Source organism: Malus sylvestris, chromosome 9 (genome assembly GCF_916048215.2).
Source record: "Malus sylvestris chromosome 9, drMalSylv7.2, whole genome shotgun sequence".
Taxonomy (NCBI): domain Eukaryota; kingdom Viridiplantae; phylum Streptophyta; class Magnoliopsida; order Rosales; family Rosaceae; genus Malus; species Malus sylvestris.
Genome location: NC_062268.1, coordinates 1672936 through 1689209, shown reverse-complemented (window position 1 = coordinate 1689209; position 16274 = coordinate 1672936). Strand labels below are relative to the sequence as shown.

Sequence of the window (16274 nt, the reverse complement as noted above, 5' to 3'; positions counted from 1 at the left end):
GGGAATGCCTTAAGTTAAACGACGTCGCATGCAATTGGGCCCAAAGCACCCTCGCTTAACCCAAATTATCCGGGCCCATTTATAACGTCCAGGTCCACATAAACATTCGGGTTTGAAATATCCTGACCCGTTTATAAACCCGACAACGGACAGACGAACTCTCTTTCCCTTGGTAAATTTAGTGGCTCGTGAGACTCCATAGCCTGCAGTCGCAAGGATGAAGACGTCGATGACAGAGCTCGACGACGAAACGGTGCGCAGCATGGCCATTGGCGCCGTTTTCTCGGACTTCGTAAGCTCCCCTTCCCCCCTTTTTACATGCCTAATTCGTTCTTCGATCAGTTATCATAATCTTGAATTTTCTGCATAACCGGAAAAATTACTTGGGGGTGCTGATTTGGTTTAGATTAGGGTGTAATGTTGTGATTAATCTTTAATTAAAGGAAAACGTTGAAGAATTCAGGTTTTTTATTTTTTGTATTTTAATTCAATTTTTTTTTTTTTAAGTAAAGTCTAAAAGTATAGGTTTTGACAGAGAGTGTGTATCGATTTTCAGGGTGGGAAGATAAATTCGCTTGATTTTCATCGAAAGGACGATTTACTAGTTACTGCTAGCGAGGATGATTCAGTTCGACTCTATGACATTGCAACTGCTAAGTGAGTTAACTCTTACCAGATAGATGTTTATGTTGCAAGAAATCGATTATAGATGTACAAATATGTACATATATAATATATATGTATATGTATATATATGTATGTATGTACATATATAATAAATATGTATATGTATATGTATATGTATATGTATGTATGTATGTATATAATATATATGTATATGTATGTATGTATGTATGTGTGTGTGTGCGCGCGCGCGCTAAGGAGACTCCATGGACTCCCTGCCGCCTCATAGTTTTGGCACAGTGTTCTATAATGTTGGCATGGGAATTGACATTAAACTGTGAGGTGGTAGAGGGTCCATGCAGAGTCCGACTTTTGAGAGTCTCCTTAGCATTGGATGAAGTTTGCATAGTATACCATGTTCCTTTATTTGAGCTATTGATGCTTTTGTTGTACGTTGGAATATTTGCTCAAGACAGTTTTATGTTGTTAAATTGGATCCTATTGTTGTTCATTGACGATTTATGTATTCGTTTGCTTGGAGTTGAATGTTGGACTGCATGACTGGTTAATTGCTTTGCTGTGCTATACTGCTGTTATCAACGATATGTGGTATCTAAGCTTGTTCTATGCCATGTTTTGTTGTTGCGAGACTTCATTGGGATCTTAAACATTTGAGCATGTTTTTTGCTTATTCGGGCTTGGGTGTCCTCCTTCGTAGGGGACAATTAACCAGTAATTAAGTGCTTGTCTAGTTTCGAATTGATTCCTGTATCTGAAATTTAAGTTTTTATCATGAACTTCAGGTTGATAAAGACTACATTTCATAAGAAACATGGTGCAGATCGTATATGCTTTACCCATCACCCAAGTTCTGTTATATGCTCTTCAAAATACAATCTGGATACCACTGGAGGTCACTTTTTATAACTTTTCATTCATTATTTAACTCCTAATTTCTGGGGAATTACTTTCTTAATGATTCTGTCTGTTTCTCTACCAGAATCACTGCGGTATCTGTCAATGTATGATAATCGATGCCTTCGCTACTTCAAAGGACATAAAGAGAGGTTTGGATCCTTTGAACTTTTAGTACTTTAACAATAAGCATAAGGTTAATTTGGAATACTTGTCATCTGTTTATCATATAGAAATGCTTGTTATCTTTAATTGTCTATTTAAGGCACTAGGATCTGTACGTTTTACTGAATATCACGTCAGAAGATGACCGATTCAAAAGGAGACATCAAAAAGTAAATTTGGAAATACATTACATTACATTACATATGATATTACTTGCTTCTGTAGGATTGTCTCCCTCTGTATGTCTCCAGTGAATGATAGCTTCATGTCTGGTTCGTTGGACCACACCGTCAGAATATGGGATCTCCGTGTTAACGCCTGCCAAGTAGGTTTTTGGTTTCAATACATTACATGTAGGCTAAATTTGGAAAAGTACTTTAGATAACTTGAGACGCAGTTCTAAGACAACTTTGCAATTCATGCTTATAGGGAATTTTACATATGCGTGGTAGGCCTACAGTTGCCTATGACCAGCAAGGTCTTGTTTTTGCCGTGGCAATGGAAGGGGGTGCGATCAAATTGTTTGACTCACGCTCCTATGACAAGGTTATAACCTATGAAATACTGAATTTCTATTGCCACCATTATGACTTTTCATATCATGAATTTAACTAAAATTTTCCTAATTAGGGTCCATTTGACACCTTTTTAGTTGGTGGAGATACTGCTGAAGTTTGTGATATCAAATTTAGCAACGATGGCAAATCAATGCTATTGACAACCACAAACAACAATATCTATGTTCTTGATGCATATGGAGGGGAGAAGGTGCACTTTTGTGTTTAGATTGTCTTATACTTCCCATAGGCGTGTTACGATAATGATATGCATAACAGTTCAAAACTTTACCCTGTGCAGCGTTGTGGGTACAGCGTGGAACCCTCTCCGAATGTAATTATCGAGGCAACTTTTACCCCAGATGGCCAGTATGTGGTGTCAGGTATAGTATTTTTCCGCTGATGGTTACAATGTGGCATCTTATCCATGTCCCGGTTGTTAACTTTTCACTCCATGTCATAGGCTCTGGAGATGGAAATTTGCACGCCTGGAGCATCAACAACCGAAATGAGGTATCAATTTGTTTATAAATTTGCTCACGATGAAGGTTTTAGATGCTAGTTCACGAGAACTGTTAACTTATCTGTTTTATAGAATATGACCGTCAGACCGTCCCTATTGCTCCCCCCTGCCTCTCTCGCACACCTCTTCTCTAAAGAACTATAGGGTGTTAGACTAAAAGCATTCAGCATTTCAATTGCTTATCTGATTGTGTCCTAATATCATCAGTACTACAGTACTACTACTACCCTTTCAGCCCTTTTAGTTGTTATCGACTTGCATAGTGTTTCGCAAGTATCAGAACTCATTTGGAACTTAGCTTTTAAAATGGCTTAAAGCGTTTTTTTTGTGTAAATTTTTTTAGAACCAATCTTTAATAAAAATGCAAGTGATGGAAAAACACTTGAAGTGTTTTCTACAAAAATCACATAACTCCTACTTCTTGCAGGAAGCACTTTAAATGCTTGTGGAACCCAAAAACATTTTCTTTAAAAGCGTTTTAGTTATTTTATAAACACTTTCAAACGAACCTTCAAATTGCATAGCATTTCGCGATTTATTCCCGAAACCCACCAGTATTTTAGCTGCCTGAATTTCTAAAAAACACCATACGTGATGAAACCATATGAGAGGAGTCGGTTTAAATCGAACAATTGTGAGATAAGAAGTTATCGAATATTGACTCTTATCAATTGGTATTTCTCCAGGTGGCATGCTGGGACAGTCACATCGGAGTTCCGTCATGCTTGAAGTGGGCTCCTCGCAGAGCCATGTTTGCCGCTGCATCGAGCGTTCTCACGTTTTGGATACCTAATGAAGCAAACGAGCCTACTCACATGGAGACCGAAGCTGGTGCTGCCGATCCCGAGCATCCTTCTCAGTGAGAACCCCTTGGTTTGCCATATCACCGGAACCGATCCGATAACTTATGAAATTTTGTATTGTTTTGTAGGATAAGGGTATAGTCTAGCATGTTGTAATGGGTTTAAATTTTAATGTGACATTAGTACATTACCAATAAAACTTCTTAATTGTGGTTTCTTGCTCTTGTGATTGGGAAAATTTTTAGTTGTGACGGGAACACGGATGATACATCACGTGTTTTATGCAAGTGGTGGAAAATATTAACCTTTTAACACATATAACCCACCATTTATATAGGGACACATGGTGTACGGAAAAATCTCTCTTGTGATTGAATGGAGCCCTTGTAACCGAAAAGTCAAGAAAAGTCACCTTTTTGCAAAGAGGGTGCGTACTATTGGTGTTTTCCACCGTCACAAACGACGTATTATGGATGTTTCCCCGACAGTCGCAACCTTTTTTGTGTGAAAAGTTACGCTTTCGAATCCTAAAACCTCTATGAAAGCGGCTACTCCTTTGTAATCTTTCAAGTTCGAGTCTGTATAATAATGTTCTCCCGACCGCCACAAAACGGAAACTTGTTGGGTTGAAGTTGCCATTTAATTGTGATTTCAGATGAATTATTGGAGAGATTTTTCAATGTGATCGTCACACGAGACGGTATACCACGTGTTCTTGTATAAAATGTTGCATAAAATGTATCATCTGTGTTCCCGTCACAACTAAAAATTTCTCAAGAGTTATTAATTCTCTTTATTTATATGGTGTGAAATCCTTTTAGCTCGGAAATCGGGTTGATCCATCGTCGTGATACCAGAAATTAGGGAGAGAGAGAGAGAGACTTTACACAAATGGATAATTGCAATAGATTGAAGACCATACGATAAACAACAGCAATGTAAACTCGCACACAAAAGCAAGAACTGCCAGTCTACAGTTACCCAGCTACGTACATCAAACTACAGAAAAAACCACACATAAGAGGTTTTACAACATTATTTCCCCTTCCATTTTCGTACACAAACAACGTCGTTCGTAAGAGTCGAAAACCTCTTCAAATCTTGCATTCCCTTCCCTTCAACGACTTTCAGTATGTCCGGATTGCCTCTTTGTTTCATGGGACTTACTCTGGATGTCCTGGCCAACCTCCTTGGTCTTCTGCCCCACGTACTCCCCCATTTCCGCAGCGCGCCTCTTCGCCTCGTCCAGGGCCTCAGGCACCACCGATGACCTCCTGAGGTAGTTGGCGATCCACGACAGCGACGACAGCCCGGTCAGCCCGAAAGCCCCGGAGGTCAGAAATCCGGTGACAGCAAGCCCGATGACGAAGAGAGCAGGGACAAGAACCGGGCTGAAGATGATGAAGAGCGGGGTGGCAAGGAGAGCACCAATGATGGTCCCCATGAAAGTGAGACCAGCAAGCCCCAGTAGGGTTCCACCGACTGGAAGGCCGGTTATCACTGCAAGAACTTGCCCGGTCGACGGGCCATCGCTTTGTTGTTGCCCCTTTATGCCGCCAAAGCGGCCACCATGTTCACCGTACTCGTGCTCGCCGTAGCGCGGCTGGGCGGGGCGAACTTGGATATGGTGTGGCTGAGGACGGTCTGCCATTGATGAAGATAGTTTGAGAGAGAGAGAGTTTTAGAGTGAGAGATCGAGCTCGGAGAATTGTTGTGGAGGATAGAGATGGAGGAAGAGGAGGTGGCGAGGTGGTGGTTTTATAGGAGGAGGAGGCGGTGACACGTAAGGTGTGAGGGTGAGTTGGGGCTTTGCATGTGGAACAAGTTTCAGTGCAAGTTTTGGGAAATTAGAAAAACCAAAAATATATATTTACTGAAAGAAAAAAAAATTAATTCGAAACGCTGAGGTGACTTTCTGTGGAGGAATCTTTGATACCACATTGTAGGTAGATGAATTTTTAGTGTTTGGAGAATACAATTTGGTACTTTAAAAATTATAATATATTGAAATAAAAAAATTTCAAATATTAAGTTGTTACACTTAGCATATCAAATCGTGTTTTCAGCACATTGAAAAATTTCTCAATCACGTTCGGTTCTGCCACTTTGTTTTGTTGCCTTGCCTGCTGTTTTATGAACGGACGTTACTCTCTGGAGTTTGTCCGTGCTTGCTATGTGCACCGAATTGTTTTTTATTTTTACCTTATTTTTTGAATGGAGAAATGCAAAATCAATTTCATGTTTTCCACTGATAAATTTCCAACAAAAAATAATTCAACTCATAAGAAAAGAAATGCGAATCTAAATCTAATGTTGACATGCAAAAAAAAAATAAATACAAAAAAATCACATGGAACTGCTTTAAGTAGAGCATAAAATACATATAAATTAACTCGTCAATATATCAGTTATTCTCTAATTAATTTTGTCTTCCTGTTCGTTCAGAAATGAGAGCCAGGAGAGTAATGGTTAGATTAAACACATCTTTCAATGGTTGATAATTCTTTGATTGTCATATTATCAAAAGCTTATATGTTAAAAGCAGAAAAAAAAACACACACACACACATCTTTCAATTCAATTTTAATTTAACTCATGTGGCATTCAATTACGCAATCGTGGATCCTATGTACTTTGCCATGTAACTACTTTAACAAAAAAACAATTGCTGAGTAAATACGAAAGACAATATTTTTTCATTTTGATATTTTACACAGCACGTTATAATTTAATTTTTAGAGTTGACAGATTACATGATGGTAAAAATAGAAATATCTTTGTGACTTATTCTCGTTTCCAAAAAAATATATTGTCATGGTCAAGCCATAACTTACCATTTTTTAAGAAAAAAAAAAAGATCCAACCTAAGTCACATATAATAAAAATACTTGTAATAATATTAGGAATAATATTCGAGAATTTAAAAAGAAAATCCTTTTAAAACATTGTTTTGTTTTGTTAATTGGAATCTGGGATGGACATGGATCCTCTTCGGATCCAATTGTCCTAATCTTAGGGATTAATAAATCTGGACCATTGAAATTTGATCGAACGGCTACAAACAGGGGCTACTCTAAAGTTATAATAATTTTAATCGTTTGATTAAATTTTAATGGTCCGGATTCATTGATCCTATGATTAGGACAATTGGATCCGAGGGGATCCATGTCCATCTGGGATATCCGCAGGAACCTAACGGCGTTAGAATCCAAGTGGAGGTTTCCCTTTCGATTCGAAGGACGAAGATGAACGACCCGAACATCAACGTACATAAATTCAAACAACCAAATACAAAGCAAATCGTACCAAAATTTGATCAACCCATCATCCCCAAATGGCTGGATTAGAAGAGCTTAGAAAAAAGCTCACTCCTTTGTTCGACGCCGAAAAGGGCTTCTCCGCCGGCGGCCCTTCCCTGGAGCTCGACCCTTGCGATTCCTACACTGTAAGCACTTTTGGCTTTTTTCTGCAATCCGAATAATCAAAGTTTGAATTTTGAATTTTGGGTTTCTGGAAATTGTGGAAATTTGATTCTGGGTTTTGTGGTGAAGCTATCGGACAGTGGAACGGTGAACTTGCTGAGCAGATCGTACGGCGTGTACAACATCAACGAACTCGGATTGCAGAAATGCACGACCTTGGCGGTGGACGACAGCGCCGAGAAGACCTACCGGTGCGCCTCGCGGGAGATGAGGGTGTTTGGGGCAATCGGCAGCGGCGCCAGCAGTGTTGTGCAGAGAGCTATCCACATTCCCACTCATCGGATTCTAGCTCTCAAGAAGATCAACATTTTCGAGAAGGTATCATTTTCCGCCTTTTCGGATAAATTCTGTTTATGTTTTGTACAGTAGAAATTGGGATTATGTTATTGATTAGTTGTAAGTATTTTGATTTTCCCTGTGTAAATTCCAAATTTAGGAGCTTTATGCTAGTGATTAGTGATCCAAATACAAATGGTGCGAAAACCCCAGCAAATTTTGAGTGTGGAAATTGAATTAGAGTGTTGTTTGTTGCATGATAGGAGAAAAGGCAACAGCTGCTTACTGAGATACGAACACTATGCGAAGCACCTTGTTACCAAGGTCTTGTAGAATTTCACGGCGCATTTTATACGCCGGATTCTGGACAAATAAGCATAGCTTTGGAGTATATGGATGGAGGATCGTTGGCGGATGTCCTAAGATTGCAGAAAAGAATACCTGAACCCCTACTTTCTTCTATGTTTCAAAAGCTTCTACATGTAAGCATATGCGCACTCGGTTTCAGCTAGATTTGATCAGAATATTTGTACATTTGCATGGTGTTTAAGCTTCTGATTATTATGTTTTCAATGTGGAAGGGACTGAGCTACTTGCACGGAGTTAGGCATCTAGTCCACAGAGACATAAAGCCTGCCAATTTGCTTGTGAATCTCAAGGGTGAGCCAAAAATAACAGATTTTGGTATAAGTGCTGGCTTAGAGAATTCCATGGCAATGGTTCGTGATACTTGTTGCATCTTTGTACTTTGGTTTAAAGTTGCATTTGACGCATAGATGTTAAAAGTGGTATTTCGGTGTTAACAAATCTAACAATGTAATGACCAGTGTGCGACATTTGTTGGGACGGTCACATACATGTCGCCTGAGCGAATTCGAAATGAGAATTATTCTTATCCAGCTGATATTTGGAGCCTTGGTCTTGCTCTCTTCGAGTGTGGTACTGGAGAATTCCCGTATACAGCTACTGAAGGACCTGTCAATCTTATGCTGCAGGTAACATGATTATATTTGCCAATCTTATGCTGCATTCATATGCCTTCCATTGCCTACATTCACCGTTGTTTTGCAACTAAAGTTATGAGATCTATGGCAGATCTTGGATGATCCATCACCTACACCTTCAAAACACAATTTTTCACCAGAGTTCTGCTCGTTTATTGAAGCCTGCTTGCAAAAGGATCCAGATGCTAGGCCAACAGCAGAGCAGGTGATCATATTAACTACAGATTTCAATCTGGGAGATGGTAGCTTGACATCAACATTGTTTAACTAGTATTCTTCTTCTGCAGCTACTTTCACACCCCTTCATCACAAAGTACGAGGATTCCCAAGTTGACTTAGCAGCATTTGTCCGAAGCGTATTTGATCCAACACAAAGGATGAAGGACTTGGCAGATGTGAGTACTTGACACTTGCATTATCGTTAGACCAACAGAAGTACATAAAAACCGCTTAAAAATGCTAAGTCTAAATCTAATCTCTAATTTTTGAGTCAAATATGTGACAGTTCACGTTATTCAATTCTTTTTTTTTTTTTTGGTCCTCGAGATATTTAATTTATATGCAAAGTCAGTTTAGAATTTGTAATGGCTTGGAACCTACCACTAATCATGCTTGTGATCTACTGCTATTCATCTTTTTTTTTTACCAGATGCTTACGATACATTTCTACCTACTCTTTGATGGACCTGATGAGCAATGGCAACATACAAGGACGTTATATAACGAAGATTCAGTATTCAGGTAGTGAACAGTGCTACGAGAATTTCCAGCATCTAATTGATATGGATGTTGAACTCTTTGGATTCACTATGAGTCGTTGAGTTCTATTATCTTTTTTAGTTTCTCAGGAAAGCAACATGTCGGCCCAAATGATATCTTTGCGACTCTATCAAGTATCCGGAGTACACTAGCTGGTGACTGGCCTCCAGAAAGACTTGTGCACGTTGTAGAAAAGCTTCAGTGTCGCGCTCACGGTCAGGATGGAGTAGCGATTAGGGTGTCGGGATCATTCATCGTTGGGAATCAGTTCCTTATCTGTGGAGATGGCGTACAAGTGGAGGGCTTGCCAAGCATCAAAGATCTTCCCATTGATATTTCGAGTAAGCGAATGGGTACGTTTCAGGAGCAGTTCATCATGGAGCCGAGCAACTTAATTGGTTGCTACTCCATAGCTGAACAAGAACTTTACATTAAGCAGTAAAAAGTGGATGATCCGGTTTTAGTGTCGGAATAAGTTATCAGTGTGTGATATGATGTCGAAGATAAATTCGATTTACGGCCAAAAGCTCTCGTGAGCAGACTTGCTATGTAACATTTAACATACTTGTAGTCAATTGTCCATAATATTCATAGTTATCCCTGTTATTTGTAACTTATATCCAACAACATATTTTGGTCATCCCCTATGCCACCAATCCATCACCCTACCACTGCCGTCAACCACCCACCACTCCAGTAACACACCACCCACCACCACCTCGCCAGGTCCCATCGCCCTGGTGCCGGGGTAGAATCCCTTGGTTTGGTTAGCATGTTTTTGGGACATTTGAATTAATGACCTACAGATACGCCGATGAAAAGATGATATTATGAAGGCTGATACGCCGATGAAAAGATGATATTATGAAGGCTGAGTAAAAGGAATAGAGAAAAGAGATTCCAAGAAAAACCTTCTTCACTCAAAGTAAGAGATCTTAGATTCAAATCTCCTGAATGACAAATTCAATACCAAATTAAGTTACTCATACTAAGCCGAACTTTCTCTCACCTTATCGTAAAAATATCGATATACAAAATAATAATAATAATAATAATTGGCCTTCAATTTTCAGTTTCCAAACAAATTTTTAATTTCGGAAAAATGCAAACAAAAAATGAAATAATTATCAAACAATTTCCAAATTTTATTTTGTAATTTGCTTAAGGGGCGCTACCCATCCAAAAACATCGAAACGAAGGGATTCCTCCCGGGAAAAAATCGTGCGTTTATATTTCCCGTTAATTTACTTTAACTAAATTCAAATCGCCTCTCCTTAATCAGGATTAGATTGTAATGAAAAAGAACTCATCAGATTTGCTCAGTAAGCGTCTAAAACTGTATTTTGAATCACGCCCAGTTGCTTGTGGCACAAAAATACAATGCGACCAGAGCGATTTTCATCAAAAAGATCCTTCTGTATACGCTTTACATACAACATTGAAACCTGCACAAAATCAATCCAGAAAAAAAAAATTAAACTTTGAAACAAAGAATGAGATTTCGAGGAAACAAAGCGTCATCGAAATTTTTGTACTTACGATTGAAATGATCCGAAAATGGGGTTGATCGATCCAGTTCTGAAGCAGTAGACTCAGAGGCAATGTCAGCACTTTGTACAATAAACCCAAGACCTACAAGTTCAAGGGAGGTACTCCAAAGTAATCACGAATTGTTTTCCTTTTTAGAGAGGAGGGAGCGTGCAGAACAGAAGACGGGCTGTCCAATGCAGCTTCGGGGGTCTTCTCCAAGGTTTTGCTAAAGTCAGGATCCGACGTAGATTGTTTCTTCTGAGACGGGGGAGTACTCATTTTAGGCATACTAATCGGGTTGAGTGAGTTAGTTTTATCTAATCCTTGATCTGACGGACACAGATTTCCGGAATCCTTTGAGGTATGCTTTGTTGATTCACTCATCAGAAGCTTTCTACACTCTGCACTTGGGATTGCCATGACTCTCCTTCGAATGGTAGATGGTGAGCTTGTGCTTGGGGAGCAACTATTCTGAGAGTTCCAAATGCGAACCTGTCAAGATGAAAAATACGAGTGAAGGGTCGAATTTAATATGTTTTAGAAAATAACATGTACTTGTGAAAATTGATGAATGTACAATCTAGCATACCGTAAAATCATCTGACGAAGTTGCAATCTTCCCGACCTCAAACTGGGACCTATTCGAAGTTGAAAAATGGTTCAATCATTTGTCAAGAAATATTGAAAACCAGCAGCATTAGGGTAGGAATAGAATAGGATACATACCAATCCACTGCAGTAACTTCCCTGTCGTGGCTTTTCAATATAATGGGGTCTTCCTGAGGCTTGTTTACCTGGTTGACATTACTGATAAAGTCATTCTCGATCCAAGAGCAGTATCAAGTAGCGCTTTAAAAACGATACCTTACCTGCCAAATATAGGCATTTCCATCGCTAGAGCCACTGAGTATGTGAGCAGCATCAGGACTAATAACTGACTGCGATTACATGTTTGAAACAAAAGTGTAAGTAGGTGGGAAATCGCACAAACTGGACTAGTGCACTTATCAACAGCAATGTTTACCTTAACAAAAAAAGTTTCAATCTGGCATCCAGTGAACGTTTGCATAGCACCCTTTTGTAGCTGAAGTACATTATACAAATAAATGCTGACAAAACATAGGAAAAGAAGAGTGTTATAGGTTGAAAAAGGTTGAAAAATTGATAGTTTTTACAAGACTTGAAAGAAATATTAGTTTAGGAACAACTAAGGTGATGGTTGTATGGTACAGGGATATGTGCTGAATTTCAAGGCATCAAATTTCAGATAATATTCTTTCGAGTAGCCAGTTCAGTTTACCATAGATAAAGATGTGCTAATAGAGAAAAAGGTACCTGTTATCCATGCATGAAGCTGAAAGAAACACTCCATTTAGATCTTGGGATAAGCTAGTTATACCATGTAATCGTCTTTCCTGAAAATAAGAGAATTGCTAGCTATCAAGACCATCAAATAATCCAACCACTTGTTGCATGCTTTCTGCTAAACTGTCATGAGCCTTTGGCTGTTTTAATTTTGTTTCGGGTTTTCAATCATTATAATAAGAAACCATAAACCAGAAATGATCCTGATATCATCAAGGTGGACAGAAAAAATATATGCATTCTTCACAGATTAATTTACATAAGACACTTAACCAGTAGAAAATTAGTACCGTCAGAGAGTGCCAGACATACCTTCTCAGTTGACTCCGGTTGAGGGCATGTATGTGTGACAGCATTTTTCAAACTTCTGGTATCCCAAAACTTGACAATGCTGAAACGAACCATAGGATTACATTAGTATGATATGCATTTGACAAGGAAATTTGGCGTTCCATTATGCTGTATCATTTCAATGTCCCTATATACCTGTCCACAGCTCCGGCAGTAGCAATGGAGACCTCATCCTTAAGATAAAGAACTGATGTGATGCTCATGGAAACAGCCTGTAAAAGCTGAAGTCTGAATGAAGAGTACATAATAATTTATAAGAAGAACCATTATCAGAAACGTACCTTTCTGCGCCTTACACGTTTTGCCCGTGGAAAAATATGAGCCCCTGTAACCACGGCAGCTGAGCTGCAAGAAATTATTAAAGGTTAGAATTAGAAAATAAAATCAAACTTATCTCGACAATGAAAATATACTTTACAAGAAGTTGTTTACCGTATAGAAAGCTCCCCCTGCATATTTGTAGAGTTTGAATTACATCTCATATCCCAAAGAGCAAAGGAGCCATCTCTCGAACCAGAGACAATAATCTCTGTCCGATGAGAAGCAATAGTTCAAATTAGTTGTATTTCCCATTAGTCATAACACAAATATATCACAAGCAAATAAACGTACCAAAACCCAAATTCAGATAAAAATATAAACCTACCGGGATTAGTTGGATGAGGACATAGAGATTTCACACTTCCTGTGTGCCCCATCAGTAATGCAGTACATTTCTTTTCCTGAATATCCCATACCTTGATCTGGGAGAAAATAGAAAGGGCCAAGGAAAACACAATCTTTAAGAAACTAAAGTAGCTGTGATATGAAACGAGAACTACTTAAATGCAACTTTCCTTACAAGTTATATCAACTTTCATAACTTTATTTATCTGAGTTATGTAGCACATTGCAGTAAGAGTTTAATCCTAAAAAGTTCAATCCAATTCCCTTTCCGAAATGAAAGTTTGCTATGATTGTAAAATCGTCAAGTAAGCAAGCTGGACTAGAACTTAATCACTTACAGTCTGATCGCCAGAAGCTGTCATAATTTGAGTGTCATCCTGCATAAACATTTATATTGCAAAAAACACATTAGCACTAAAAAGATGAAAACTTTGCAATCTTAAATTTTGTTCTCCGATTTTTTAACCCATCTACTAAATTAACACCGAAAATAATTAAAAAAAGGATTTGCCCTTTTGATAGCTAGTTACAGATTAACAGCAACGTCATTTTTTTCCGGCAACAAATTAACAGTAATATCACTTCCCAATTTCTAATAGTTGACATGTAAAATTCTACTCCTCAAGAATTTCAGGCTTCCCCATTCCGCCATTCGATAACTATTGTGTGTAGCATACACAAATATCTATTACAATTGAAGATTATTGAGATAATAATTCAAAATTAGAGAGAAAATTTACGGATTATACCTTAATCCAACAGATATCGAACACAGTGTTTTGATGCGCAACCCAATCGCAAACCCTCGTTTTATCTGAAAACAATAAACCCAAACAATCAATTTACTCACCATACAACACAAACCATAGCAATCAACAATTTATATCTATCGATTCCATCTCCAAGTAATCAACCTGCGTTTTCTTGGTGAGATGCAGATGCGGAGAACTTGCGACGTGTATCGAACAGACTCAAGTACCCATCCTCGTCGGACATGGCGACTATGTGCGAGCTTTTCCAAGTCTGCACCGAAATTAAAATGATATAATGAAAAACACGATTTTGATTAGTTCCAAAAATTTAATTCACGATTCAAAAAGGCGAAGAGGAACATATTTGTTTACCTTGCCAAACGAGATCGCCATCGGAGGGCCGTTGTGCTCTGCAGCGATGGCGCCGACTTCGTAGTAATCTGATGCCAGGGCATTGATGCACGGCCGCTTCCGAGCTGGGAAAAAACGCAGCGTTTAGTTACCATGAGATGCGCTATCAAATTGATTGCTAATAAGTGTAGATTTAGGAAGAGAGAGAGAGAGAGAACCTCTGAATCCTTGAAGCTCTCGAGCTCTGATGTCTTGGAAGAACGATTGGGGCTTTGAGATCTCCATCGAAACCCTAAGACCGTAAATTGGATTGAAGAATCGTGAAAAGCAGCAGACGGCGGAGCTGCGGAGGAGGGATGTTTGGCGGAGAATAAAGGGTTTTCTTCTTCTTCATCTTCTTTTTGTTCATGTATTTTTAGGGAGTTGGCGCGAGTGAAGTTTGGCGGGAAATGAATTTGATGTTTAATTGCTGAAAGTTTGGCGAATATCAGCTGGCGCCGAAGCGGGGCTGACGTTTGCCGGTTTTCCCCTTCTATTTTCTCTTCCTTTCCAATTCCCCCACCCTTGTTTTACCTTTTATTTTTCATTTTTTAGATAATTGGAGCAACATCTTTTAAATTTTAACTCAATTTGTTATATTCCACATCGTCAAAGAGAGTGAATTATGTAAGCTTTATATATATACTCTCATCTTTACCTAGCATGAGACATTTTAGGAGCTCACTGGCTTCAGGTTCCATCCGAACTTCGAAGTTAAGCGAGTTCGCACAAGAGCAATCCCATGATGGGTGATCCACTAGGAAGTTTTAGTGTGAGTTCTCAAAAACAAAACCGTAAGGGCGTGGTCGGGGTCCAAAACGGACAATATCGTGCTACAGTGTAGTTAAACCCAGGATGTGGTAGGGGTCCAGACCAGAATGTGACACAATTGAAGTTTTGGTCCTTATACTAAAAATTCGTGAATATTCGCTCCTAAAATATAGTCCTTAACTAGAGCTTTGATCCTTAAATTAAAATTTTGTGAGTTAGTCAAAAGGACCCTTCACATTATAACAAGTTAAGGATTTCGGACTTGACTAGTTTCAGAGACTAAGCTGGACTGGCTTAGACTAGACTAAGCTGGACTAACTTAGTGAAGCGTTTAGTGCAGTGTCGGACTAAATCACATGCTATAAGTTTTTGGCCATTTTTAATTCACTTGAAAATTAAACAAAAATTAATAATAAAAGGGGTGAAGTCTGGAGATGAATGGAACCAAGAACATTTTCTTTCCTTTCCTTCCTATATCCTTCATCGTTTATCTCTTCCCCATCATTTTCTCTTTGTCAAATCCTGCATCAATCTCTTAATTTTCTTCATCGATTAAGAGAATTTGTATTGGGGTATTGGAATCCAAATTACCTCGCTGTCAAAATGCAGAGCCTTTATACAATCAAGATCTGGTTTGCATACTAGAAGCTTTTCACAATCAACATCCAAATCTTCCATCCCTCTCCTTTGCACTTGAAATCCGTGAGCATATCTGGAAGATGGGGTGAGTTTGTGGTTTGGAGGTCTCAACCCTTCGATTTTCAAAATCCCCAAATCAAATAAAAAAAATCTCAGCCCTCTCAATTCCAAAGACCCAACCCTCCTGAGAACTCCTCCAATTTTCAAAAGCCCAACTTCTCGATTCCAAGCACCACCGACGCCTTGGCCACGACAGAGATGCAGAAAAAGAACCAGAGCCCGTGAACTGGAACTGGATATCTGCCTCGTTTCCGTAGTCCCGCTTAATACCAAGCGAAAGCAGGGGACTCGCTAATGAGGTTTAGCGAAGAGCGGAGTGCCTCGTAGTCGAGGCGAGTCTCACTTATTTTAGTCCAGAACCTTACCAAACATAGGATTATAGTCTTATTTAAGCTAGTCCAAGCCAGACCCTCCTAAGGAGGTGTAACAAACCCCCCTATAAGTACAAACTTCTAATTCAAGGACCAAAACTCTAATTTACCTAAAATTTAAGGATAATTGCTAAAATTTTCTCTCTCTTTTTAAGACTATTTTGCTTTCTATTATTTTTCCTCTTTAGTAAATGGACTTTAAATTCACAAAATAACAATAAGCAAAAATCATTCATTTGTTCATATAAAATTTATTTAAATTGACGATGTT

At 38.8% G+C, this 16274-nt stretch overlaps 4 protein-coding genes across 4 annotated transcripts; 2 read left to right on the top strand and 2 right to left on the bottom strand.

Annotated features, from left to right (window-relative positions):
* The first annotated feature begins 133 nt into the window (after nt 1-133).
* LOC126583501 (protein ANTHESIS POMOTING FACTOR 1) lies at nt 134-3803 on the top strand. Its single transcript, XM_050247872.1, has 10 exons — nt 134-292; nt 557-657; nt 1428-1537; nt 1625-1691; nt 1930-2029; nt 2134-2250; nt 2335-2472; nt 2563-2644; nt 2725-2774; nt 3471-3803. The coding sequence occupies exons 1-10, from the start codon at nt 218-220 to the stop codon at nt 3645-3647; spliced, it is 1017 nt and encodes a 338-aa protein (XP_050103829.1). The 5' UTR covers nt 134-217; the 3' UTR covers nt 3648-3803.
* Nucleotides 3804-4469: 666 nt separating this feature from the next.
* LOC126583502 (oleosin Ara h 10.0102-like) lies at nt 4470-5318 on the bottom strand. Its single transcript, XM_050247873.1, has one exon. It carries the CDS (start codon nt 5236-5238, stop codon nt 4705-4707), a length of 534 nt encoding a protein of 177 aa, XP_050103830.1. The 5' UTR covers nt 5239-5318; the 3' UTR covers nt 4470-4704.
* Nucleotides 5319-6766: 1448 nt separating this feature from the next.
* On the top strand, nt 6767-9705 carry LOC126583499 (mitogen-activated protein kinase kinase 3). Its single transcript, XM_050247870.1, has 9 exons — nt 6767-7032; nt 7139-7387; nt 7609-7827; nt 7927-8064; nt 8173-8340; nt 8441-8554; nt 8637-8744; nt 8999-9090; nt 9190-9705. The coding sequence occupies exons 1-9, from the start codon at nt 6922-6924 to the stop codon at nt 9548-9550; spliced, it is 1560 nt and encodes a 519-aa protein (XP_050103827.1). The 5' UTR covers nt 6767-6921; the 3' UTR covers nt 9551-9705.
* Nucleotides 9706-10379: 674 nt separating this feature from the next.
* On the bottom strand, nt 10380-14657 carry LOC126583500 (uncharacterized). Its single transcript, XM_050247871.1, has 17 exons — nt 14342-14657; nt 14145-14248; nt 13935-14043; nt 13770-13834; nt 13359-13397; nt 13001-13097; nt 12787-12883; nt 12636-12699; nt 12490-12566; nt 12316-12394; nt 11974-12053; nt 11663-11747; nt 11508-11576; nt 11365-11432; nt 11228-11276; nt 10648-11130; nt 10380-10553 (listed from the first exon to the last, which is right to left on the bottom strand). Exons 1-16 carry the CDS (start codon nt 14406-14408, stop codon nt 10741-10743), a joined length of 1539 nt encoding a protein of 512 aa, XP_050103828.1. The 5' UTR covers nt 14409-14657; the 3' UTR covers nt 10380-10553; nt 10648-10740.
* Nucleotides 14658-16274: the final 1617 nt, after the last annotated feature.